This window comes from Neolamprologus brichardi, chromosome 15, assembly GCF_056152115.1.
Source record: "Neolamprologus brichardi isolate AB-2024 chromosome 15, ASM5615211v1, whole genome shotgun sequence".
NCBI lineage: Eukaryota > Metazoa > Chordata > Actinopteri > Cichliformes > Cichlidae > Neolamprologus > Neolamprologus brichardi.
The window spans coordinates 13,133,968-13,161,848 of record NC_142118.1 but is presented as its reverse complement, the minus strand read 5'-3'; the positions used below and the strand labels follow the sequence as shown (position 1 = coordinate 13,161,848).

Here is a 27,881-nt window from a genome sequence, read left to right as displayed (position 1 = left end):
ACACGAAAACACTAATTACAAAGGCAGGGTGAACCTGATTTATGCTAATGGAAACGTGAATATGCCACGGATGCATTAATCTAGAGTATAGGACCCTGTGCTGGTGTTAACTGTGATTAGCATGTGATTACCATAGCATGGGTTATATCTACTGGAAGCCCTGCTTCTGATGGGCTTGAGAAAATCTCTCTACTCACTGGCTGTGAATGAGACTGTGACTCTTCACGACAAGAGGAAATAATAATAATAATACAAAATTGACAATTTTGATTGTTTTACACTAAACAAAAACATCTAAATTCTAGCAAGGCAATTTTCTTTTTTAGAATGAGTGTAACAGCCCAAGTGCTTTCAGTGACAGATTGTTCAGACAGTTGGATTATATTAAAAAAGGGTTATATATCTGATCATATACCTATCTGAGTTCTTCCTTCACACCAGCACAATGTCAGCCACTGGAATCTTTTATGGTGCTGGCAGAAGTTCCAGTGAAGGCTGTTTAGTAACCTAGGTTATTTAAAACCCAAACTTCTTTTGAATATAAAGAAAGTTCTGTTTTTATAACCAAACTGACTTTCGAAATTTTGAGTCTGGCAGTAGGTTTTTACTTTTTGTTACAGTGAGGACTTTCTCACTGTAGCACACAGTGTCACTCTGTGTGTGACACTATCTCAGTTTCCTCCCTACTAAAGATATTAAAGTTTAAAAATTCGTTTTATTTCCTCAAACAAGATAAGTGGATTTGTTAGACTGTTTTCACTTGGTGATCAATACAAATTTAGCTCTCTAGTCTAGTCAGATTGATTTGGATTTTTGATTTTTTCAGTGCCTTAAAAGGTGCCTATAAATAAAATGTGATATTAATATTATTTGAGTCAAAGTAACATTTATAGCAGGAGGTGTGTATGTGTATATAGGCTTTGCTGAAAGCTGTTTTCAATCATGAATCTGCAGATACTGTGTATGCAAGATCACTCACTGCATCGTATTCCATGGTTTTGGACAAAAAACTAATTTGTGGCAAAAGAAGTTATATTAGGCGTTTTTTAAAACAATTTGTTGATAAATGAATTGCTGGATAACTAGATACCATATAGTGTATTATTATGGTCTAGTATATGTTGGATTAGAAGTGATCTCACATGATTGTTGTCTATAAGTGAGACATAGAGATGTGTTGAATTAAACACTTGCAGAGGTGTCTCCCAGTAGTAGTCCTCTGTTACCATCTGTTCCTGCAGACAGTCTGTTCTATGCAGCTTCCAACAGAAAGGAGGATGCGTTTGTTTTGGGATCCACACGAGCACAAAGAAGGGGGCCCATTCTTCGATTCCCGCTTTGATCCTTCCATTGAGAGGACCCAGCCGTGGCCATCTATCTGCATCCCACGGCTTCTGCCTGCCTCGATGGCTAGTCGGACAGCCGAATCTGGGGGCTAGCAGAGCTGTGTGCCCTGCACATGGCACTCGTAGCATAAGGAGCCTATTGATGAGGCAACAGATTGGCTTTGAGTATACCTGATGGTTATCCCCCACTTCTCTCTGCTGGTCCTCCTCTCTCTCTTTCAACCAACCAAAGACAATCCCTGTGTCTCCCTGCTTTCTAATACAAATTGCCAATGTGTAGTGGATTTAAGAGAGTGGCAGAAGCCATTGTTGGGTAATCTGTACGAAAAAGGAGAGGTGATGTTGAGTGTAGTCCTTTTCTTAGTAAGGATTAGGCTTGGTTTTTCTCTGTTAGCCCTCTTTGGGTGATGTGTTTGGCTTTAGTAGCAGCTTGGCAGAGTCGGAACAACTCTGTGACGGGTACTAAACCCATGTGAGTGTGTACATGTGAGCGTGGGTATGTGTGTGTGAGGACTTTGTACGAGGGTGGATTCATCATTAGCTGAGCAGAGGGTCATCTGGCTTTAATAGGTGTTCTCAGGTGTTGGTTCTGGTGTCTACAGCACTGGTGTTGTTTGCTGTTGGGAATCAGATCCTGGCTTCCCCCTTCCCCCTCCACCTTCCCTCCATTCTGCTTCAGTCCCTCTGCACCCCAGCTAATACCACGCTCATTACGGTGTTATCGATCTGCCTTTGCTGCACACCAAAGGGCAAAGAAGTCCTCTCCTTTCCTTCTCCCTTTTGTCATCCCTTTCCCTCTATACCTTTTTATAATCTGCTCTCTTTTCCCTGTGCCCTTTCCTCTCCGCTGACATCCTACCTACTGCTATTTCCTCATTGGCAATTATGTTTCTGCTCAAGGAGATGAAAAAGCTGGAAACTGACACTTTCTGTGTTTTTCTTAGAGGCTTTGTCTTTGTGGCGTTTGTGGTGTATGTCATGTTTGTGAGCAGCAAGATAAAGAACATGATTTTAGACACATATAGATCTAAAAAGAAAACACAACTCTCCTCCCACTCCTCTCCCTACTCTTCAAGCCGTCATGCTTGTTGTTCTCGGGTTTTTTTTTTCTTTCTTTATCTTGTAGGAGATTTGGTGTCTTGTAAAATAACACCCAATTTATTATACAGAAATCTGCAAAAGTATGCAGCCTTGTGTGGGCTGAAGTATAAACACTGAGAGGTGACTTTGAAGGGGGTCTTGAATTACAGTTCTGTGCAATCTGCACAGTCTCCACACTTCAACAGTTTAGTGTACTGTGCAGGGATTGCATCTGAAAACAGATTTATTTGCTTACACAGATGCATGTGTTGCATTTCTCATTTGCATTTTTTTTTAGAGGTTATTGCTCAATGGGTTCAAACAAGTCACAGAACAATTTTCATATTCTGATTGAGAAGCAACTGTAAGAGGTTAAAAAAAACCCTAACATAATTCTGCTGACTACAGAATATATACAGACAAAAAAAGTGTTCATTCTGTTTTCAAATATTTTTCGTTCTCAGTTTTGAACAACATTATTAAGGGACCGTGGCTAAAAGGTTAAGCTAGGGCATGCACTGCCCACTGCAGTGTACATGTCTGCTTAAAAAAACAAAGTAAATGCAGTCCCTCCTCCCCACCCCAACTCAAAACTTCTTGTGTTAATTTATCAATTTCCCTTAATATCTGGATAAGTTATTCACCCATGATAATAAGCTCATGCATTCGTCTCCCAACCAGGGGTTTAATAATTAAAATATTTTATCATACATGTGAACAGACATGCACGTCTAAGCATGTTAATTCACCAAACAAGAGCAGACAAAACTGTTACTCGTTACAGTCTGACTCTTATCGAGCGGGGCTGGGGGCCGCGCTCCATCAAAACACCCATTTTTGAGGCTTTAAAAAAGTCTCCATGTACTGGAGCTGCACAACATACAAGTGTAACAGTTAAGGTGACACGGCCTGTTAAATATAAATGAGCCTACCATGAGCCAAAATATTGAAATCTTTTAACCTAGTTTCCTTCACTGTGAGCTGCTTATGACTATTTGGCAATTTGTAAATTTAACTTTACATGTTTATTACAATAATACCAGGTTTCTGTAGCATTTATAAGTTTATAGAACCAAAATCATTTTTTTTGCTATTTTTAATGATAAAACAAGGAATTAAATATCTATTCCCATGTGCAGGTTTTTCCTGCATATAAAGATTTTTGGCACCCAACAAAGTTTTGGCTTCACACGACAGCAAAATTACCAGTATTGAGATTTTTTAGACAGTTTTTTTAAAAAAAAAATAATAGGGGCTGATTTAAGTTTAAATACAGGCTTAAAATACCTTTTTTATTCATTAAATAACCAAAAATAACAGGAAAACCTAAAAAAAATAGACCTCTGTAAACTCAGGTAGCATAAACTCATTGTCTGATCTACATGCAGACCAATTCTGTTTACATGTGCATGCATAGTCCTCTCAAAGGCCCTACCAACTGAGTAATTCTGGTGATGAAACTCTTAACTTTTACAAAACATTTGGTGTGCTTTTGAACTGGTTGGATGCAATGAATCATAGACGTTATAAACAAAAATGTAATTTTTAAACATATAAACATTGTTCAGTTTCGTGATGATGTTCATGTAGTTTTTATGTCAAAGCCACAGGAAGCCACTGGAGATGGGGAACAAGCTGCAGGTTCGAGATCCCTGTGTAGATCCAGTCAAACCAAAAACATGGCAGAAAACCAAATAATGGCTCTCAGCAGGGATGGTATTGATTGATTAAAGTTGAGAATTTGAAAGTATGACAGAATGCCCGAGCATCTTGATGCATTATATTGCATATTACCTGTTGCCTGGTTTTGGTGTTTTTCGTTATTATAGATAAATACATTTTATTGTGTATTTTACAGAAATGGTGCAAATTAGTGTATAAAAGCTCTGGTTTTTTTTTTTTGTTTTTTTTTAATTACTTAAAAAAAGCCATATATCCATGTTTATATATTTTTTTATGAAATTACTCACTAAACTTAATTTTTGCGCACAATCAGTGCTTTATTCCTAATTTAGAGCAAAATATTATATTATTGCTTTTTACTGTGTTTATGCTTGGCAGGTCTTTCCTTAAAGAACTTCACTTTCTGATCGAATTTATTTGCATTTCTTCTGCTACAGTAACTCAGCAAGGGGTTGTCTGTTGTCTGACCTCACAGCTCGCAGGCTGCACTGCCTCTTTAACCATAATTGCTTGCATACCATATTACAGCATACTTTTTGACTTTGCATTTATATCCTCTTGCACCCTGACTGCATATATTCCTAAATGACTTCACCCAGTCTTACAGTGTGGTTTGATAATTTAGAACTGTTCTGTGCAGCACTACAGAGGTAGCGTTGGGTCTCTTGCTGTTGCCCAGGTTGGATACCTCTGACCCCCCGCTACCTCTATGTCTTTGTTTCACGGCTGACAGAAGGAGTGCCAAAGCTCCTCCAGCTCGGGTGATTTATGACCAGCAGCTGCTCCTGCAGCCCATGAACCACACAGCTGGGTGTCAGATGTGGTCTTGCTGTAAGAAGAAACTTATCTGGCAATCCAACATCAGTTGAAGGCTGGACATAGAGGGAGTAGGGGTAAAGAGGAGAGAAGACCAAGTGGAAGAAAGATGGACTGGCAGGACAAATTACAGGAAAAAGGAAGCATTAGGTTTAGAGAAAGTGGAGGACAGTAAAATAGAAAAATAGTGGCAAAAGAAAAAAAAATGAAAGTTAAAAAAAAAAGATTGAAGTGCACGAAGCCTGAAATGTGTAACCGAGACATCAATTCCTGGTAAAAAGAAAAAGAAAAGAAAAAGAATCTGAATGCACCAGCTCTGCTCTGCATTGATTTCTGCTGGTGTAGGGAAAGCAAAATGTTTGTATTATTTCATAAGCCAATTAGCTGCAAGGAGACTCTTCTCCCTGTGTGCCTATTGACCCACAGTCTGTGGCTTCAGCTTTATTGTCTGGGGGGTGCTCTATAAAAGATCAATAACAGGCGAGTGATTGGATTATGGGGTAATCAATGCATTGTACTAATATATAACCAGAGTGATTATAGAGCACTGGCTAGTAAGAGGCCTTAGAGAGCTGTAATGACATCACACTCCCGCTGGCGGTCAGGAGAAAAGTGTGCGTTCAAAGTGAAGTGTGTGTGGATGAAATTATGCATGCGTGTGTATATGTGCAGGTGCATGTCGCAAGTGTACACACGGGTGTGTATTTGTGTGGATGAGTGCAGGGGGTAGCGTGGGGGTAGATGATGGGTTGATTTTCTTGATTCTTCAAACAGCTGAAGAATAGTACTACCAGATGGTGTGTGATAGCTGCTTAGAAGAGGCCATCATCAGATTCCTGCTGTAACATAGTGACAGGGCTTCTGGGTTCATTGCAGCAACATATGTGGAAAATGGGAGAATAATAATAGCTGTGAAAAATAGGCACTACACAACCTCTGCAATCTTATCGCTTAATTGTTTTTGTGTTTTGTTTTTTCTTTTCTCTTTGCCACTTTAATAAAAAAAAAAAAAGTACGGATTTTATGGGAACGGTTTTGCGTGAGAAAACTGGAGAAAGTATTTCTTCTCAATATAGCGGAGGAAAGCTGTCAGCAAATGTTGCAAAATAGTTCACACAATTCACCTCATGGCATTCATGACCATTTGCTAGGCTTCTAAGAGAGGGCAATCTAAAAAGAACAAAACTATATTCAAGGCTGTTTTTTTCCATATGTGTCATGACTTATTTTCACAGTATATAATTTTTTCATCACCTTGTACTTCCATCACGATATTTTTTTTTAAATTAAGACAAAAAAAAAGAGAAAAGAATCAAAGCTTTGTGACTTTAAATTTTCCTCCAACTCAGAAAGCTTCCAAAATAGTTGCAAGTTAATTAAGTGCACCCAGTTTAAAGTGATGCAGCTACAATCCTGGCTGTAATTAATTGTACCTTTATAAAGATTGCGGTGTTACAGAGGTGAGGATTCAACTGTGATTACTTTGGAGGATGTGGTTTTGTGGGGCTGTTGAAATTCTATATACATAGCATCAGACAAAGAAGCATTTCTGTTATTTAAGTTACCCTCGCTGACAAAAATCTGATGAACAAAACAATGGGAATAGTTCAGCAACATCACAAACTGCGACCTCCATAAAACAGTTTGAACAAAAAAAAATAAGCCTCATAACCACCATTCAGGTCTGATTTATTATCTATGTGTTGCATTAGTTTTCAATGGTTTTAGGTATAAAAAGGCAAGCAAAGTACATACATTTTTACAACCCATAAAGCAAAATTACTTTCATCTTTTTCTTGTGAACAAGAAGAAAAGGCGGAAAAAAACCCTTAAAATATACATGATTTTGTTTGGACAGAAATCATTTAATTTCTCCTCCTATTCCTAAATATGAAGCCAAATTTGAGAGTTCATAAATAACAGACATTAAAAAAAAGCAGCCAGCTGGTAAAGTTGTTCATTGTCTACTCAGCTGAGAGGAGAAACGTGCCTGGCAGGCTAATCTTGTTAGACACTTAACACCAGAATGCCAGAAAGTAATGATGTAATGTTAATGACGAACCTTTTCACAAGTAATTATCTGTGTTTATCAACATGTGTCAGGCCATTTGATATAATTGAGTGAATGATAGCCACCAATCTTGTCACTCCCATTTATAATTTCTTTGATTTGCAGAGTGCTTGTTAAAAGCTTGAGCCACGATGATATCAGCAGAGTGCTCTGCTGCACACTGATGCTGTGTGAGGCGCGCCGCTTTTGTCACGCTTCTTTATCCACCAATTTTGTACCAAAGGACAGAAAAGAAAGTGGCAGAGTGAAAGAGATGTGGTTAAACACCTTAAATCCTATTTAAGGTGTCTTTGTTTGATTTCTTCTTAGCTGCTTTTGTCGCGTGTCTCTTGCTCAAATACGAGACGGAGATCTGGTCAGAGTCTTGCACTGAGGGGAGCTTTGGTAAAGTTCCTGTTTGCTTAAGAGTTTAGGAGGCTTTTGTGTGACAAATTGCAAAGGAGCTTTTAGAGGACATAATGGGACGCAAAATCTTTTAAATGAAAAAGTGCATGCAAAGACAATGAAGAGAAAGAATTAAGAAAAAAATGCAAAACCGTTGTGTCACTGCCTTTTTAAACGTAGCTGTCATCATCTTTCTTTCGTTACTGGTAACCTTAAGTACAGATTTTAATTTGAAATATTTCTGATCACCATATGAAGGACAGTTGTAACACTGTCACAAAATAACATGTCGTGTTCCACATCCTACATTTGTAAATTAACCTTATCTTTATTCAACATGACATGCACGCCCAAATTTATTGTGTCAGACTGGAAACTTTATTGCATGTTCCTCACTGCTGTCATTTTTCCTAGCTGTTTAAGTGTCTGTTTAAAAGCTGCCCTCTCTTCAGTGGGCTTGTCTTTTACCTGTCAGGCCTGTCGAAGGCACTAATCACCCCACAAAGCCGAACGAGAGCACCATGCGCTTGTTAGCCATCGTCCCAATCTTCTGCCACATCCCCCTTTGACATCCGCACAGGCACTTAATTCCCCCCTATTATGTTCTTATGTTTCTATAGCCTCCTAATGAGACAAGAAAGGGGAGTATCAGGTTGTGTCCATTGATGCGACAGCCTCGGCGTGTGTTGAATGCGTGTGAATGCATGTGCCAGTGCTCTGAGCCATCTGCCCATCACAGGAACATGGCGTGTAATAACAGAATCATGACCGTGGAGATCAGGGCCCCGGCAGGGAGCCTTGTATTCATTGAGCTTTAAAGGCAGCCATCCAACACTGATCAGACACGCCCAACTTGTGCCCCCGCCCCATCCCAAAGCCTCTTTATGCGTACCCCAAACGCTCATGTACCCCCTGATTCCATCTTTCCATCCGCTTAGGCCTCAGACTCCATGTTGCTAGGGGTGATGCAGTCCTCAGGGTCAGAGGTGCTTGTTGGAGGTGAGGTTCAGACAGTGGGCCCATCTGATAGGACCATCTGGACGAGTGACCTGACATAATTAGTTATTAATTCTTCTTTGGGGGGGGGGGGGGGGGGGGGGTGTAATGCTCTTACTCACTCTGCTGCTGTTAGCACCAGGATTACGGATGTAACTCGTGTTCTCATCTGTTGGCGAAAAACGATAAAGAGTGACGAACAGATCTGAATAAAAACGCTCTTAAATTTGCTTCGACCAAAAAAATATATACCTTTAGCCAGCCGGCTCGGTGGGGGATCTTGCAGTTTTTATTACTCTCATTCTTGCAGTTAAATGGCCAAACCTAAGCAATGTTATATCACAGTGTGCTATTTCCAGTCCAGACGCAAATGCTTAATCTTTTCTGACAAAAGGATGGCTGTGAATTCAAGAGAAACAAATTGTGAACCTGTCCACTAATCCAATAGTCGCCACAGAACAGCAGGTTTTGGTCTCTGTTGCTTATAGTTTAAGATAAAAAGATAAACCCAACTGGGAGGAGGCAGGAGTAACCAATTTCTTTACCAGCAGAATCCGATAAAGTAGAGCAGAGCACAATGTAGCTGAGGTCTGTTGCATTTTTATTAAGAGCACGCGACTCTGACCTTTTTCACAAAAAATGAAAACAACAAACAAAAACAGTCCTTTTGCTTTTGTACGATATGCATTACAAAACATAGGAATATCACCAAAATGGAAACATTTTAAAGGTTTGACATAAACGTATGTTTTTCAAACTAAAAATGGACCAAAAGTTGCAATAATAATATCACGATATAGTCATCATTACTCTCACTTTGATTTGGTATTCATTCATTTTGGTATTTTGCTCCAAAAGTCCATCTGGTGTTCAGTTCCTTTGTGTGGAGTGTGTAATGTGACTATCAAGGACTATAGTGGTACGCTGTCAGCAGCGGCCCTTCCTGCTGCTTTGCACTACTACTACTGCCGCCACTGCTGCTACTGCTGCAGGGGAATCTCCTCATTGGCATGCAAGCAGTGACTTGGAGCTGTGGAGCACTGGCACCCTCTCTCTAGAGACTCTCTCCTCGCTCTTTCCTTTCCCCTTCTTTCTCCTTGTCCGTCTTCTGCTCTCTCCCTCTTGTCCCCCTCGCGCAGCTGTCACAATATCTGCTCAATACGAGTGCTGGAGGAATCGTAGGAGAAGAGCCGAGCCGATGTGCTGCTTTAGAAGCAGAAGACTTCAAAACAGAATAGCTGAAAGGCCTCTTGTGAGAGGTGTTGAATCAATCTTAAGATCTGTGAACGATTTGTATCGTGCATGCAGTGTGATGCACGGGGGGGGGGGGGGGGGGGGGGGGGGGGGGTTGTCCTTGCAGCTCTACAGGAAATCATTTAATAAAGATATATGTCTAGTGGATAAACAACGGTTCAAATCACGAGAAATGATTTGTTACCATCAGAAATAGCTCTGATTCGATCTTGGCAGATTGGTAAGGTGTTTACAAGAGGGTCCGGGATGCAAATAAACAAACACAACATCTTGGCATGTGCTGAGCATTTTGCAGAGATGCTGGAACGAACAATGGTAGACGAGAGCAGAGAGGGAGAGAGGAGACATGGATCCGGTGTGGCTCTGTGGATTTGGCAGGAGTGAAAGCAGTGAGAAGAGCGCTGATACCAGCCAGACTCAAGCTGTGGGCAAATCAAGCATGAAATCGGGAACAAAGGGATTCACAGGATTGAAGGGCATTAGATTCACACTGTCTGAGCCTTGGTGCTGTGTGTGTGTGTGTGTGTGTGTGTGTGTGTGTGTGAAGGCTCAAGATATTGTACTTGTAGTCTTTTTAATAGCCTCATTGCCGAGAGATTAGTGGGTTTTAAATTAAGAGTGAATTTTTTTGTTTTGGTTTTGTGTAAATGAAGGCGGTTTTTATGACTTTCACATTCCTCTTTTTGTGTTTAAATGTTCTTATAGCTTTCTAACAATATAGGCATAAATTGCCTATATAGGCATGAATTGCCTATATAGGCATGAATTGTTCATATTGCAGTGTCACATGGTCCAGTTCTTTTACATAACACTGTAACTAATTGACAGTACACGGTTAACTATTGTACTTGTCGCCAGATTAATTTGTCACTTAGTTTTTAGCTACATTATTAAGGAAAATGTAAAATACTTTATAGAGCAATTATAGAGGGAAAAACTAATTCATAAATTTTTAGACTCATTTATGACAGAGCGCTATATTGTTATCTAAAACACACTGTAGTGCATTCAGCTTCCAGGTGCTCACACGCTAAAAGGACAGATTACAAAGCGATTAAAAGCAAAACTTCAGATTTTAACTAGGAATAGATGTTCTTTTAAACTACTTGTTGACTTTTCTCTCTCATTATTTTATGTCTAACTTTTAAACTATCCAGCTTGATGACATTTACATCTAAATGAATGTAATGATCGCACTGTCGTCATGTAAAGTACATTGTGTACACTCTAATTGGGCATGATTTCCAAATCCAGGTGCCTCCACAGTGAAAAACTTATTTCCTCTCCTCTTTACAGAATGACCTCTCCACTTTTCTAGCTCAGCCAATCAGATCGACCAGATGACCTCAATATCCCGGTCCACCCAATCAGAACATCTAAATGTGTTGTTGTTGCAACGCGGTCTGCTGTAGAGGTGTCACTAAAAGTCCTGGTTGAGTGATTTTCCCAGGTCCTGTGCTACTTTGTCCTTCAAATGACTCATTTGGAATCTCTGAATTGGGCGTTTTTCTTTCTTTTTTTTTCTATTTTTTTTGGCTCCGTGGGAAATATTTTTATGCACAGGACAACATTTGCATTTCTTACACTGTGCAGCTGTGTTTTGAGGCAAGATATGTAAAAGTTATAAATTCCAAGCTGATTTCAGAGAAGGGCAGGAATTAAACAATTAGAAGATGTCAGTTCAAACTGGAAAGGTCGTAAAGTACACACGAACAGAAAACATGTTGAAACAGTTTCCTTTGTGCTGTTCTGAAGCTGTTTCATAAGGATGACTTTTCATGGAGCGCCACAATGAATTATGGTGGCACTGGTGAAGGAACAATTTAATTGATGCATGAATATGCAATTGTGCCTCAATCCCGGGCCTGAAATCAATCAAGTAGACAGTCAGTGGCTATTCTGAACCTTGCCACCTGCACTCTTGTATTCTGTGTTCGTTTGAGAAGTTAGGATCTATTTCTCCTTCACTGCAGTTGTGAAACCTTGGGGTCTTTCTCCTGTGGTTCTATGGTTTACCTCCACACAGAGGCAACCACATGACATAGGTGGCATCTTTATCTCCTCAAACCGCTAATGCCTTGTGGTGCAAACGAAGCTAATTCACTTGTGCGTTTTATTAGCAGTAGCATATAGTTAAATTAACTGCAAATACTTTAATTTTGTAGCACTGCGATTCATTATGATGAGTTCCTAAGAGTGACTAAGCGATTAACGCAAGACATCTGTTTTTGTAGTGATGTCATACAATCCTTTGTTATATTTGTGATTGATTTGATTCTAGGAGTAACATCTGCTATTCTCCAGCATCTCCTTGAGTCACTTCTAAAAAATGTCTCTTCTGTTAGAGTTTAAGGATGAGCGCTTCTGTAATTGTGATAATTCCACACTTCTTGTCTTTCCCATTCTACAATGGTGCAAAGTGACAAAATACTTGAGTACATTTTTGACTAGTTCCCTTTTAACCAAACACTTCCCAACTCTACTCTGATATTTTAGAGACAAAAGTTGTAGAGCATAAGTATCTATTAAACATTACAAGAAGTTAAATTCACTGTAGAAAAACGTATGTAAATTTATTGTGGTAAAGTGGTGCTTGCCTTAACTGCAGATGTACAAGCGAATGCATTATAAAAAAGTTAAATCCAGGTAGCTTTGATTCATGCATACTTTCATCAACAATAATTAAATAATGCAATGTAATTAAAAATGTAGCCGTTTTGGAGCCTTTCTACAGAACTTTTACTTAAAGACTGAGTGTAAAACTTTTGCAGAGCTCTGAAATCCTCGTTTTATTTTGGCATTGATTTTTCTTGACCTTTCTTCTCTCCACTGTTTTGACTTTTTACCTTTTTGGTTTCTTTTTCTTAAACTCTTTTTCCACTTGCACACAACCCTGCAGTTTTCATCTTAACTTTTAGTCTGTCTACAGTGCTCTAACTTTCTATAGACTGAGAGGATCTTGGATGAGGAAGTATGAGGTAGTTGGGGTGGTGTATGCAAGAGTGCGAAGTCTGGGCAAAAGGCCCAGTGTTTGGCCACATTTGTAACCGACTCTACATGTGAAAGCCTTCGGGGCACATCAGGCAAAATTCCTAGTATTCAGGAGGAGAAAAAAAGGCCTCTGATTATTGCCGTATCTCAGCACTAAACACACGCTCACTCACACAAATACACACACACACACACACACACACGCTGTTCATAAACCTTGATGATGTCAGCAGCTAAGCGGTATAAAGGTTTTGCCTCTTGGAACGACAGCACCACTGATATCTGGCAGACCATCAGTTAGTCACGTCAGCGGTAACTGATGGAAGTTCTCCATTCAGGCCCAGGCTGTGTTCAGGTCCTTTGTCAGCTCAGACAGACAGAAAGACAGGCAGGCAACCTCTCCAACTACATTTAAACAACATACATTCATTAAAATACACCACAGAGGAATTACCTCTGAGAAAAGGTTAGAGGCTAAATGTGCAAATTTAACTGCTCCAAACTGCAGTTACTTCACCATTGTAATGATGTATTCAGGATTTTTTTATGCTAGCTGTTTGGAATAATTATCAGTCAAATCTTTTTTTCATTACAGTCATTGAATCTTATGGAAAAACTACATTGTCAGTGTAGCCAAAGACTGATACCGGGTATTCAAAGTGTGCAATAGAGCTTCATTGTTGTCTGAACACATCAGTGAACCGAGTCTTTGCACTACATGTATATACATTGATTCTTAACGGGTATACAGATGTTGTAATTTACTTTAAAATATACTACCCTTGTATTATGATTATTATAGTAAATTTAGGTTAAAAACTAAAATTCAGGATTTATAAGTTTATATTTTCACATTATTACTTTTGGTCTCTTCCAGTGATTGCAAGAAAAGGGAGACAGAATAGCAGCACTTATTCTTTTATATTTTTTTCCTTATTTTCTTTTTCTAAAATATTAGAAGAAAACAAAGATGAAAGCCACATAAAAAATACACAGCAATTAATCTATTATGATCTACTATGTATCAGTACATTTCTGTATCTATTTTTTTTTTTTGAGGCAGCAGCATCGTGTTTGTGTCTGCATGTTTGAGTTTGTGTGTGAGTTCATTCAAAACAGATTTGACAGATACAACAAAACACCGACAAAAGATATATGTTTACAACTGTATTCAGATTTAAGGACTTTTTAAACCAATTAATAAATAATTTTGTCGTTTCCAGTTCAAAAAGTTCCTTGTTTGATATTTACATCATAAATTAAATAAGAAACTAAAGACTTTCAACTTATTTAAGATATGTTTGAAGCATTCAATACAACTCATAACAAATCAAAACAATTAAAAATTAAGGAAGAGGATTAGGGCCACTGGGGAAAACAATGACAATATGACTTTTTTTCTCCAGGATTTCATTTTTTTCCCTCGGAATTCTGTCAGAATATTAGATTTTCTTTTTCAAGAGTTCTGAGAAGAAAAAAAAAAGAATTCTAAGAAAAAAGTCTGCAGAAAAAGTTTTCATAGAATTCTAAAAAAACAAACAAACAAACAAACAAAAAACAGCCACAACCTGTGGCCTTAATCCACGGTTATTTTTACAACGCATGGAACAGAATTTAAAAACTTTTACTGCATATTTTACATATGCTAATAGGTCAGGTAAAAGTTAAGTGATGTAAAAACAGAAGAAATCATACTCTGATATGTAAGCATTAATAGCTAAAACTGCAAGTAAATATACAATGCCTATATTTAGAGGGCATGGGAAGATTAAAAATGAGTGAGTTTGGAAACATCTTTTCGCAAACTAAATGAGGGCATTTCACATATTCCATAAACCAGTTTCAAGTTGACCTGGATATTTTGCACTTTTCCATATCAGAGGCATGTTTCTCTTTCTGTTTTTTCACTTTTTTCTTTTTTTTAAATAATGTAATAATGGTGTGATCCAAACACCAAAACTAATTTAATGCCACCAGTGAAATATTCTACTTGGACAGAAAATAATGACACATACAAAAAACAGCTCACTGACAAATAAATACCAGGAAACACTGACATCTTACAATAGGGAGTCAATAGCCTTTTCCATGTTGCACTTCACGTGTCAGACAGTATGGTCTGTGCTCTGGAGTTTTCAGGTGAAACGGCTATGGAACAACACATTTTCTTACTGCCTTTGGAAATCATGTACAGGTCAGATTAACAAACATGGCCAATGGTGCATGAGAGGTTTGGAATAGAAACACTGGATTGATGTTTAACCAGCCTTTGCGGGGAGGGAAAGTTACTTTACTGCCATTAAGACAACTCTGTTATATTATGTAATGGAGCAAACTTTCTCCATTTGTCAGGCAGTATGCAAAAAGTCAGTTCCTGAACAGTTTCTTAGTCTTGGGGAAAAAAACTTCTCTAATGACAAAGAAAAGAGAAAGGCCTGACAAACACAAGTTGTGCTGAATGGATCACCAAGGGCAAGTCAGCCCCACACAGGTTCCTTGTATCCTTTTATTAGTGTCTCAGCTTTTGTGTGGAGCACCTGGTTGCACATGCCTACAACCTCACTACGGATGGTAACGTCCTCTTTTAGACAGCTGGCTCAATCTTCACCCGATATCGTCAGCTTCCATTGGTTATGATAACTGAGGTGGTTTTATGTCCCTGTATTTGTTCAGCCTGCACTCTCACATGAGATGCCACATCATACTGCACTCCTCCACAGGCCAAGCTGGAGTAACTCCGCAAGCTCTCCGGATCATACAGATGCTCAAGGGAGTACCCAGTCAAGGCGTATGCCGCCTGCCTGTCCAGTGGCTGCCTCTCCTGTGCTGGATAGATCAGCGGACTTCCCTGGGGTTGTTGAGGGTGTGGGGACATATCTGTCTGCATGTAGTCTTTGGTGAGGGAGAGGCCTGATCTGGGGATTCCGTCAGAGCTGGGGCTGCTGAGACGAGACAAAGAAGCAGGACTCGTCGTGTTTTCGTCATTTTCATTGGGGCCAAGAACTTTAATGCTGTCTCGGTGATGGAGGCGTTCAGTAAGGAGGTCGATGCTGGGGGCTCCGGGGCCACGGCATACCACGCTGGGCATAGTAAGCTGAGAGTGATGGGGTAGGGAGGAGGTGAAACAGGGACTGTGAGTTTTGGTGAGGCCCGAGACATCCAGTGGCATCTTGTGTTGCTGTAGACGGCTCTCCTCCTCTTTGATCATTTGCTGTGTGGCACGGATCAGGGTCTCCATCTTGCTGGGCTCTCGAGGGCTCGCTTGGAATTGGTCACCGTGGTAACGCTCACCTGAATCACTGGTGGACCCACCTCCGTCAGGTGAACTCACTACGCTGTCTTCGTCCCAGTGGCCCCGTCCTATAAATGCAAATCAGTGGTCAGATTTGATAACAATAGAATAAATGAATATCACATTGTTAAAATGCTCATGTGGTTAATGGGCAAAATTCTGCCTTAAATGCATATATCATTATAGCATCATGGTCTGACTGGGTGTCTTGGCTGAAGCACAGTGGGGTTTTTTGCTGTTTGAGGATGTGAAATGTGAAATAACTTGGCTTTCAGTTGCGGGCAATTTTTGAACAGATGGTAGCAATCGGCACACTGGCAAGAGACGGTGTAAACAACTTAGCATGTCCCATAATAACATTTGGAAAACAGCTACCAGGAGAAGCTAGGCCAGAACTATTTTCAGAGACAGATGGTTGTGGTCTCAACCCTAACACCTCACCGTGAATGGCGCCATGGTAGGATGTTATTTCGTAGCCTTCGCTGTTGTCCACTGAGAATTTTGGCAATGAGAGAACGGAGCGTGTGGTGTCCCACCACATCTCTCTTCCCGACTGGGGGGTTCCCAGGAAGTAGCGGCCACTCTGGCATCGAACACGATCACAGGTGGTGGTGTGAGGGTGCGTTTGGGCATGGGCAAGATCCTCTTCTGATAGACCCAGGCCGTAGCACAGGGAGCCCGATTCTGGATACAATCTGTAGGCACAAGAAGCCTCCGTAGCTTCGCTGGGATCCAACAGCTGAGGAGAGGCAGAGTCTGTCAGTGGGCTCCCTCCCCACTGACTGTCTTGGTCAGACTCTGAACGCTCTGGATTGAAAGCTGAAAATTGCTGGACAGAAACAAGAAAATCACAGTTCTGGGAGTTTTTGATTTGAATCCACAGCAAGCTTCCCTAATTGACTTAGCTCTAAAAAAAACAATTACCTGTGGGTAGGGTGACACTCTGGCTTTGGCCTTGGACTGGGTCAGACGTGACTTGGTGCTCTTTCTTTCTTCATTGTGACTGTCAGCGTAGGGAAAGGCTGGCTTGCTGGGGCTCATTTGATCCAAAGACAGCTGCATTCCTTTATACTCAGTGTCTCTTTTAAAACACATAAAATGCATGTTAGAGATAAACAAAATAGTTTAACTTAAACTTCCATTTTGTGATGTTTTTATAGTCTTGCAAGATCATGCTCAGAATAACATATCTATAACAGCGAATTGCTATGAAATTCATGGGCTCCACAGGACTCTGCCAAGTGATCCCTTTACTTATTTATCACCACCAAGCGCCACCAAAACCAAATTCATCACCACTCACCATGAGGTTTTCTTTTTAGCGCTGACATCATGTTAGTACTATTACTGCGAGTACCCTAGAATGCTGATGTTAGCATGTACAACCTCAGAGATCACCTCGGATCCCTAGCTTTCTTTTAACATGCATGCATCTTTGAACTTTGCTGTGGGTTCAAATTATTTTATGCACTATGAGCTGCAGGTTACTGAGGAGCTTCTTCTCAGTGACCCACACAAACACACAGAACATTTTTGACCTAGTTTTACTTTCAAGCTAGCTCGTGTTTCTGTAGTTAATCCAGAATTCCCCAAACCTGTAGGCTATTTTCATCATATATACTTGGATCGTGTTCTCTTTCTGACCATCTTGATTTTAGCATTGCTCGAGAAGCATAATTACTAATTAGTCTAAAGCACACTCCTTGGCTAATGTTGAATATAGATAGATGGTCAGACTTAGATTGAGTCAGGCTTTATAAAAAAGATTTAAGCACAACTTTAAGTGAATACAGTATATAAGGGAACTTTAAGATTATAAGCTCTCAGCTTCTGAGATTATTAACAAACACCTAGAAAAAACGTTAATCATTCTTTTTTCTTTTTCTTTTTTTAACCACAAACATTACCAGAATGTGGAAAGAATGCACCGAGAGTAAACACACACCAGAAACATATTTATACTTATAAGTATATCTAGTATTATCTATGCAATCAATTTCCTCTAAATGTACCCAGTTTTTTTTTTTTATTTACTTTTGAATGTTGCAGATTTCAAACATGCAACTTGTGTGCCATCTTTGACATTTTAACCCACTGTACTGCGGCTGAACTCAATGCAATTGTCACCGTCGAGGGAGTGAAAAAGGCTCCTGTGTCAAGTGTTCAGCAAACATGAGCCTATTCTTAACTTATCACATCAACAGTATGTAATAGCAGCTGTCTGGCATTTTAAACCTTGTGGCCCATCCCTGACCCTGTACAGCCAGCCTCTTCAATATGACTCTAAATATGACCCATTCCTTATGTACAACACTGCAGGCGAAAGGCTATGTTTGGATAGCCAGTGCACAGTCTGAGTGTTATTTGCTCTTGCAGGTATAGTTATGGTAGCCGGTTGTGCATCCTATCTATGCCCTGGCTGACTTATGTCTGAGCCAATAATGTTGGGCCTTTGTGCAAACTCAGCTGTGTTAGCCGAATTCCACCTCAGGGGTCAATGTCAGAGCACCTCACGTCTGAAATATGCCACCAGCCAACTTCCAAACATAATTTATTAATGGATTCTTGTTGGGCTGAAATGCTGCCATGCCAAGGTGATTGAATTGCTGGGTTTTTTTTAAGTAAAGCTGTTTGTTTTTTTCCACTTTTGCCTCTTGGACTTTCAGATACTTCTGTGTTGGACTTGATTATTCACTTGGAAATTCTCTGTCATTTTAATGTAGTTACTTTGTTTTCGCCTTACTGCATTGAAGAAATCAATAGGTGGAGTGCAGCCATATGCATACATGCACGTACAGACTTGCGCAAACTCTCCATCACATGCACTTACACACACACAGGAAAAAACGACATGTGGATCAACCAAACAAGGAAGATCCAACATGTGCTACAGCTATGAGATAGCTATTGATTCCTAGTTCACCGTTTGATCGATTTTGCTTTCCTTAGACTGCAGATCGATGGTGGCAGTAGAGGTTTTTGATGGGGTTGAACCCTGATGTTTGTCTTGCTGTCTCAAAGGGCCTTAGTGTGCTTTGTTCTCTCATAACACACAGCTGCCTGAGTCCTGCAACCTCTGTATTTGGTGGATTTGTACAGAGAGACTACGGAGGGATAAAGAGAAGGATTTCTCCAGGAGAAAAAGACCCATCGTATCACAGAGTGAGCTTCAAGTACAGATCATAAGAGTGCATGATATGATTATACAAGTAAAATATTCAGTGTTATTCCCACAGTGCCATCTCTATTAAAAGGGCATTCTTATTTAGACCGGAGTAGTGCTGCAACCTTGTTTTACAATGACTGTGCAGCTACAGTATAATTGCAGCCATCAGCACAAATTATAGATTTAACTGTCTCAAAAGAGCATACTTTTTAAATTATTTTTGAAATCAATTATGAAGTATCTGTTAAAACAAAAGTTTCCCGCTGATTTTAGGATGGAAATCGTTATTTACACTTACGTGAGGACATAGTTGACGCTGACGATACAGTGAGGCCTTGAGGATCGGCTATTGTGGACGATAGTGGCATAACTTTGGACCCAGACCCAGCCGCCGTGTTTGGCAAGGAACCGATAGTACTTAGTTGTGACTTGGCCTTTTACCAGCACTGCAGGAGATAAAAGAAACACACAGACAGCAGAGATTAACATGTTTAACAAGTTGCACGTTTTCTTTTTTGTGTGTGTGCGTGCGTGTGGGAGACGTGTGATTGCCTGCACATGGTGGCTGCAGCAGGTTGCCTGAGCAGTTGCTGCATAACAAGAGAAGGTCAAGCTGCCTGTTGTAAAAGCATAAATGAACACACTTGTAACTCACAGAGGTGGTGTGCACAGCGGAGGTGGAAGATGTCACAGCTGTGGACATGATGGTACAGCGTTTTCTCAATGAGGTCCTGGGGCTCATAACCTGTCAGCTCAGCTACCCTGGGGAGAAATTCAGGAGTTAAAATAAGCAGCTAATTCAGGGATATTTCATTTTTCTGTGCTTCGGTTTTCACAGGCAATTTTAGCTCCAGGAGCTTCTTTTTTAACTTGCTTCCCTTTCCTAATGAAAAATGCATAGACTTCACACAACGTTTGCCAACCACACAGTACAATTAAAATAGAAACAAACTCAAAAACACCTAAAGGGAAAAGAATACAACACATAGAACAAAGTCTTGATTAGTACCTGGAGTCCAGGAAGATTAGCTTCATGTCCAAGCTGGCTCTGAACATGAACATGTTACTGTGCAGTTTGATCTCAGTCACGGCGCTGGGAGGCAGAGAGTGACCGACAGCCACCAAGCCCACATTCTGGTAGCATCCTTCAAAAGGTGACATGTCCAAACTGTACTGACGGATCTTCAGGTAGCCACTGCAGTGGATCACCTATCATAAAGCATATACAAGATAATAGCTAAATCACAAATTACATTTAATAATGAAATTTCTTAAAATTCCATTTCATAAGAACAGTAGTCAGCTTTATGATTTATGTGATGCATTTCAGAAGCAGGCAGCATAGTGTAATTTATATCAAAATACAATATAATCAGATGATAATAGAACTGTTGGAACAGCCTGGCACAATTACATTAAACTGCACGAATAAGCTAAAACTTTTCCTGGTTAGAAAAAAAGGTATAAAGTAATTTTAATATTGGTGACCATTTTTTCTTATTCACTTCTTATATTTATTAATGTGAAATAATTTTTATAATACCATTATCGTTATTGTTAATAAATAAAAAGAACAAGACACTCTTTGTTTACTAGCGCTGCCTACCTTGTATCCACCACTGGTAAGCCCCGCGTTTCTTTTTGCCAGCACACATTTCATCCGCAAAAAGAAAGAGCGTTCCACTTCATATTCTGAAAGAGGTCAAACACTTTGCTATTAAATTCTCGTATAATAATAACAACAATAATAATTGAAAAATAATATAATAGGGTTTTACGGCGTTAAAATGTATCCTGCAAGGAAGAAACACCGGCACAGGCGCAAGCTATTGCGTAAATTCCATCCGCGTATATTACGCGCGTTCTTTGCATTTTTTTTATCATATGCTAATTATGCTGACACTACACAGTGCAACACTATGATTAAATAGAAAATGCTAAATGACATAACATATGCATATGTGGAGCCTGAAGGCGTCGTTCTGTACCTTGCACGAAATGTGTGTGATAGGGCTGATGTGGGGTGAGGACAGCTGTCATCTCATCGTGGTCGGCAGGATGGACATATTCATAAATACTGTTCCCAGTCAACTCTACCTGTTGAGAATAACTCAGGTAATTAACGGGTAAAAGCTTCCTGGTGGATGATGTATTTTTATCTGCGCATGGTTATCGCGTTCATTTTCAGACGATGCTTTATGAATAACAAATACGGAGGAAAAAAAAAACGTCTGAAAGGAAATATATATATATATATATATATATATATATATATATATATATATATATATATATATATATATATAATGATCACAGAAACGAACCTGAGACAGTCCTAAATGGACCGACGCTGTCTCTGAAATGTACATTATCTTCCCATCTGGGGCCACGACGAAGATGAATCCGTCCAACGTCTGCAAATAATAAACGACAGGCTGCCGTCACTTCTCCGTGTTAATTCACAAGCCCGGGTCGACAATGTTCTTTGGCTGCACATCAGTACCTTTAATAATATTAATAACAGCCTAAATACCTGCAGTAAATGAGATCCCAGCTCTCGTCCAATGTTGTCCAAGGATCTCGTTCGACTTGAGTGACCCCAAGCTTCACCCAGACCTGGAGAGAGAGCGAAATAACGGTGTTTGGCTGCTGCATGACTTTGAAATTAAATAGAAATATATATAGTATTTTTTTTTAGTTGAGCTTAAATTATTATTATTATTATTATTATTATTATTATTATTATTATTATTATTATTATTATTATTATTATTATTATTCGTTTAGCATAAAGGAAAAAGTAGGACACACACACACACACACAGAAATCAAGAAGCTAGGAGCTCCTATTTAAAGGGCCAATTTACAGTTAAAACATTTATTCCTCTCCACAGTACTGAAAATTTGTCCCTTCCTGCATGCTGTACAGTCTCCCTGGAGGCACAAACCCACACGTGCAGAGGTGTTATTATTATTATTATTTTTATTATTATTATTGTTGTCGTTATTGTTGTTGCTGTTGTTGTTGTTGTTGATGATGATGATGTTTTTTTTCCTCCCTAAAATGTGACAAAAAAATGTTCATTTGTGGATTTTTGCTTGGTATATCCCACGATAGCCTGGATGCTATCTTGTGCTACTCATCAAATTTATTCAGTTCCATCAGAAATTTCGTGGAGCTTGGGTATTATAAGTAAATTAGGTGCCCGTCTCCCCTGCTGTAAATGTGTAAATGAAAATGAAAATAGGTCTACGGTGTCGGTGGAACATGCAGACTAACATCAATCTACCAGATGAGGGGCTGTGTTAATTTTTTTTCTTTACATATCTATCTATCTATCTATCTATCTATCTATCTATCTATCTATCTATCTATAGATAGATAGATCTATCTATGTGTGTGTGTGTGTGTGTGTGTGTGTGTGTGTGTGTGTGTGTGTGTGTGTGTGTACATGTTCTATCTTTCTTTTCATTTTATTTTTTAAGCTGCTTCCATCAAACAATGAAAAGATTAAAAAGAAAAACGCGATCTGGGTATTTGGGAGACATTTTGCATCCAGCATTTTGTTATCACACCGCAGAAGCTGGGTAAGATTATATGTGCTTTAGGTGATTATAAGCCTTGCAGGTGCTTTTTCTAATTGGCGACTCTTCCTCTCAGTCACGCAGACTAGTGGACCTGCAGAGACGTTGGCAGATCGTCTCATTAGGTTATACGGAATTAAAAATCATCATAAAGCATCTGAACAGACTCCCTGACGACCCACGAGGAATTGTGGGAATATTCCTGTAACGTTTCTGTAGGACTTGAAGAGAACCTGTGTGTTCTAATTACACCCTACTTTCTAACTTATACTGAACACTAAGTTTTATGTGTTTAATCTGTTAATTATTAACAGACTAACAGAAGTATCCTTATTTCGTTCTCTCTCTCTCTCCTTTTTTGCACTAACCGACCGAGTGACAATCCTAAAAATATGCAGATTTTTAAAGTAGTCATGTTTATTTATTTTTTCCTAAAATATAATAATATTAGGTTGTGTAGAAGTAATTCCAGTTTACTATATTACTATTATATTACTATATTAGTAAAAAATCTCCTCTCACTCCCCATGCGTTTCCCTTCATTCTAAAATTCTGCAGATAAGTTGATCAATGAAGAGATAAAATAATTTTTAGTTAATGAAATAAAGTTAATGAAAAGATCGCAAAAACGTGTAGATAAAAAAAAAATCCAACACAAATAAATAAATAAATAAATAAATAAGCAGTGGAGAGTGCACGTTGGCTAGGTGCTCACCCTGGGGGAAAACAATTCTCATCTTCAGGTAACTTGTTGTCAGTCTTATTATGGAGGCTTTGTCTAACTGGGATGTGATGGCCGACGGTAAAGGCAACATTTTAGCCAGTTCATAGAATTCACTGTTTTCCTTTTCCCGTCTAGTCCTTGCAGCCGTTTTGGATTTCTCCTTCATGTCGGCGCCTTTTCTTTATATCCTTAACTTGTCGGATGGTTCGCTCGTTCAAATCAGCAGTATGACCGACTCCTCCCGCTTTGCTTCGTTTTTCATTGTATATTTTTTTCAACTGCAAAAAAAAAATGTTTTTGTTGTTGTTGTTGTCGTTGTTGTTTTTTGGGTTGTTGTTTTTTTTTTTTTGTATGACAAGATGAATCCAAAGGGTGGGAATATCCCTGTGATCTCTCAAATGAGTGATCTGAGTCTGTGATAATTCAACTGGTTGTAGTTAAACCTCCTCGGTGTAGCCACTGGCCTTCATCCATGACCTGCAAAACAAAGAATGAGTGTGAATAACTGTGTTGTTTGCCTGAGGAAGGCTTGCATTGCACATAGAGGTGACTCTGGAATAACAGCAAAAAAAATCGTATACGTCAATCATCAGTCGAAGTCAGATTTATGTTTTTAACAGATCTAGAGCCAGGCCACAGTATCACAAACAAAAACAACAACAACCTCTGAAAAACATGATATAAACAATACAGAAAAAAATAATGCAATATGAACGCGACGCTATTACATTACGTGTATGTGGTTTAATTTTCTGAAAAGATGACAAGATTTTGGTAAACAGCTGCTCAACAGAGATATCTGTACTGACCGCAACTAGATCATAACATTAAAAAAATCTAACGGTAAGATGCAGTAAACTAATTCTGCACGTTGCATTTTCTGTTATTATTTTGGGAGTAATAAAACAAGCCGTTACGCTGCTGATCCCTGAAGGAGTATCGAGGAAATGACATTTGACCCAACACAATTCCTGAAACGTGTGCAACTGCGTTGGCAGAGACAACTCGGTGCTCGATTTTTTTCCCTCGTTTACTTCTTTAAAGAAAGTTTAAAAACATATTAAAAGGATCATTAGTTTTCAGATTTGTTTAGATGCATGTATTTGTAGCGTTCCTACCCGAGCAGAGATACGCTGTTGGGTATTTCCCTACATCTGAATCGATCCTGAGTCTCAAAGCAGCCTGCTGGGAATTTCACCTGTCCTGAACCGGGTTCACCAGTCCTCCCAGTTAAAATTGTTCTCAGCTCCTCCTGGATTTCCACCTGGAAAGGCGAACGGGCCGTGCGCTGCATACACCTCTCCAAATTATAGGGACACGCAACGAGTGGCATTCATGCCCAGCAAACCTCCTCTCCTCAACTATCTCAATGTCCCTCTCTGGAGCAGCTCGAGACCCGCCCATTGTTTTCTTGCTTCCTCGTGATTGGGTGGAAGCGTTACAAGTCATTACGCGATTGGACACTTACAGTGGGCGACGATTTAGGTATGCGTAGCACTTGGCCGTGCCCGAAGTGAGCTTAAATGTGATCCTGTTGTGTTTTTGTCATTAGCCTGCAGATCATGGATCAAGCTGAAATAAATAAATAAACCTGCATAAATAGCAGGGGAATGTTAACAGGTGAGAGGGTAATTAAAAGCTTTAAAGACTCTCACTCGGTGATGGAAAACAACAGAAAATAAAATAATCCTCCAGGAAGAACATGCATTATTTCCACAATTATGCTGCACAAATCACGAAACACCTTTCATTAGATGGTACAGAACAGAATGTATGGGGCAATTTGGGGGACAATGAAAATCAATACGGGTGTTAGTTTACTCAGAGGAACTGCAATTATTTCTTTTAGAAAATAATGGAGATATTCTTATTTTTTTTTCCCAATCCGGCTGCATTTGTTTTCATTCAGTGGTCAAATTTTTTCACAATATGGATTTCGATTGGGGAGGGTGGGGGGGGGGGGGGGGGGTGCAGCAGATAAATAAAGCTTTTAGGTGTTAGCAATACAGGGAGCCACGGCAGAAAACAATAAACAAATATCACGGTATTGCTGTTTGACAGAATCACTTGATGTTCTGCTTGTGCTCATCCCGCTGTCTAATAAATAGACCCCACATTCTTACCATCGACCCTTTTTTTGTTTTAGCATCATAGGAATGCTCTTGATATATAATATATTCTTAGTTATATTTAAATCAACAGGCTAAATTCTGCCCTCTCTCTTCAGGTTTTGTTTTTGACTAATTTCCCCTTAGCTGTCTGTTGGATTGTTTCCCTGCGGATGCAGATTTTTTTTTAGTTCTCTGCTTTAAGAGGTATACTTGCAATATTAACACAGGCATCGGCTACAAAAAAGTAAAAAAATAAACAAAGTCCGCATGTCCCTCGGTGTAGTCAGTCGTGTACTCTAGATTCTAAATTGTAAGTCTTTTGCATGAGTACGAGTTTTTGCACATAAACCAGTGGACTGGATGTTATTTATGATCTATTAACCAGTTGTTTCGTGAGTTATTTCAGAGGCAAGATTATTATTATTATTATTATTTTTAAAAAAAAGACAAAAAGACAGATACAAAACAGTTTACACCCGGCTGAGAGAGCGGTGCGACGCGTCCAGGGCTCGTGCAGTGGTTGGGTGTCCGTCAAACACGTTTATCTGAGGATTAATTTCCATGGTGTGAATCAGATGAAGACGCCGCGGCGCATGTAGTTTTTTAATTAGTTACCGAGCGCTCACATGGAGGAAGGAGAGATGGGGGTGTGAAAGGAAGGAGCGTGTGGATGGGGGGAGGTTGGTTAGAGCAGCGGGCTCGGTGTCGGGGGCGCGGACGCATGACGGTGAGCTCATTACGCACATAATTAGCCCTCAAATTGATGCTGCATCCTGCCGTAATTGGAGACTCTCCTGCTGCCTGGGAACAGATATATCTGTCTCCTTGCTTTTGTGCGTGGGGATGGGTGAGTGGGTGCTTGGAGGGTGACAACAGAGGATGGTGTTTCTATCTACCTGGCTTCTCCCGATCTCATTATCATCCCTACAAGGCCATACCTATTCTATTTCCCTCTCATTATGGCGCATCTCTTTAAACTAAACACCATTTCACTGCATCCTGTCCATCTTATAATAATAAAAATGAGGCGTTCCTTCAAAATACCCCCATCATTGTCTTTTCATTTTTTCCCCCATTATTTGGATATCATCCAAAGGACAGAGATCACCATGGTGTAATCTCTTCACACTTCCATGGAAATTATGTGAATTCCACAGTTGTCTAATTTGGTGTTTAAACACATTGTCACAAACTGAAAACATTCAAAAAATATTCTATAAATCAAACACAAGGCACCTCTCTGTATGCTCCTCTGCAGTGACAACCTGTCAGGGATTGGGAATTTCTCCGAGTGTATGAGTTCTGAGCGGCTGGTAGAAGATTTACCCAGCCTGGACATCCTGTTAATGCCCCACCACAGGCCATCACAACAGGGGATCTCGCTTCGCTGTCCTTCCAACCCCTCCCTACTGCCACCCAAGTCTCACTCGCCTTTCCATTTTTATTGTGATTTTACAAATCATTCTTCTCTGTGGGAAGCCAGGCCTGAAGTTCTCCACTGCAGAAAAAAAAAACTGAGAGAGGGAGGGCAGGTTAGTGAAGGTTGTTTTGGAAAAAGGATTCCAGGAAAAGGTGGGAAGAAGGTGACTAGACAAGTGCTACCTGTCAGTGTTTCTCAGTGAGGGCTTTGGTGCTTCATTTCATGTAGTCAAATCTGTTGACACTGAGAACAGTTTCACTTTCACGATCGGGATCAGTTTTTGAGTAGGGCGTCATAAACGATTGTCAATGCAAAGCACTCTCTCACTCAGCTCTTGAGATACCTGTAGCCATGCAGGTAGATTTACCATGCGATCCTCCACTATCTGTTCAATATAATCTACTTTATCACAACCAATCCTGACCCAAGTGACATCTATTGAGACAATTTACTAAAGTTTGCACAGATGCTTTTGGTATAGAAGCCTGTTTTTGTCAACTGACAAAAAATGAATTCACATAGTAATTACTGACATGATATTTATGTATTATTATTTAGAATATTTTATTACTTTTTATTGGATTACAAGTCAAAGTTATGAAAACACAACTCATTACTTTGAGAAAAAAGTTCCAATATTTATACACAAATATTTATGATGAAGAAGGAAAGACTTTATATTATGTGATACAGAGCTTCTTAGGTTAATAAGGTTTCATATGTATGATGTGATATAGTTTATATAAAGGCAGGTCCTGGATTCAAATCCACCATCTGGCCAGGGCCATTCTGTGTTGTTTGCATGCATTATCTACAGATACTTCTTCCCACAGTGGAAAGACATGCAGTTTGTGGGGTTAGGTTATTCCAAATTGGCTGTAGGTGTGGTTATCTGCCCCCCTACCCCCACGACCACCCTGAAAATACACTTTGGCATGCTCCTTAAAAGTCTTCAGATTTAC

General features: G+C 39.6%; 1 protein-coding gene across 1 annotated transcript; it reads right to left on the bottom strand.

Moving 5' to 3' along the window:
* Nucleotides 1-13,910: 13,910 nt before the first annotated feature.
* On the bottom strand, nt 13,911-24,728 carry LOC102794049 (SIM bHLH transcription factor 1a). Its single transcript, XM_006792519.3, has 12 exons — nt 24,507-24,728; nt 23,380-23,865; nt 21,613-21,695; nt 21,404-21,493; nt 21,068-21,176; nt 20,686-20,771; nt 20,089-20,288; nt 19,735-19,841; nt 19,378-19,525; nt 16,838-16,994; nt 16,355-16,742; nt 13,911-15,981 (listed from the first exon to the last, which is right to left on the bottom strand). Exons 2-12 carry the CDS (start codon nt 23,552-23,554, stop codon nt 15,239-15,241), a joined length of 2,286 nt encoding a protein of 761 aa, XP_006792582.1. The 5' UTR covers nt 23,555-23,865; nt 24,507-24,728; the 3' UTR covers nt 13,911-15,238.
* Nucleotides 24,729-27,881: the final 3,153 nt, after the last annotated feature.

Excerpts from the sequence above, each read along its gene's own strand:
- LOC102794049 (XM_006792519.3), bottom strand. The coding sequence starts at position 23,554 with ATGAAGGAGAAATCCAAAACGGCTGCAAGGACTAGACGGGAAAAGGAA. Across the intron at positions 16,995-19,377 it reads AGCGTCAACTATGTCCTCAC|AGACACTGAGTATAAAGGAA; the intron begins GTAAGTGTAAAT and ends GTGTTTTAAAAG. Across the intron at positions 15,982-16,354 it reads CTACCATGGCGCCATTCACG|GACGGGGCCACTGGGACGAA; the intron begins GTGAGGTGTTAG and ends TTGCATTTATAG.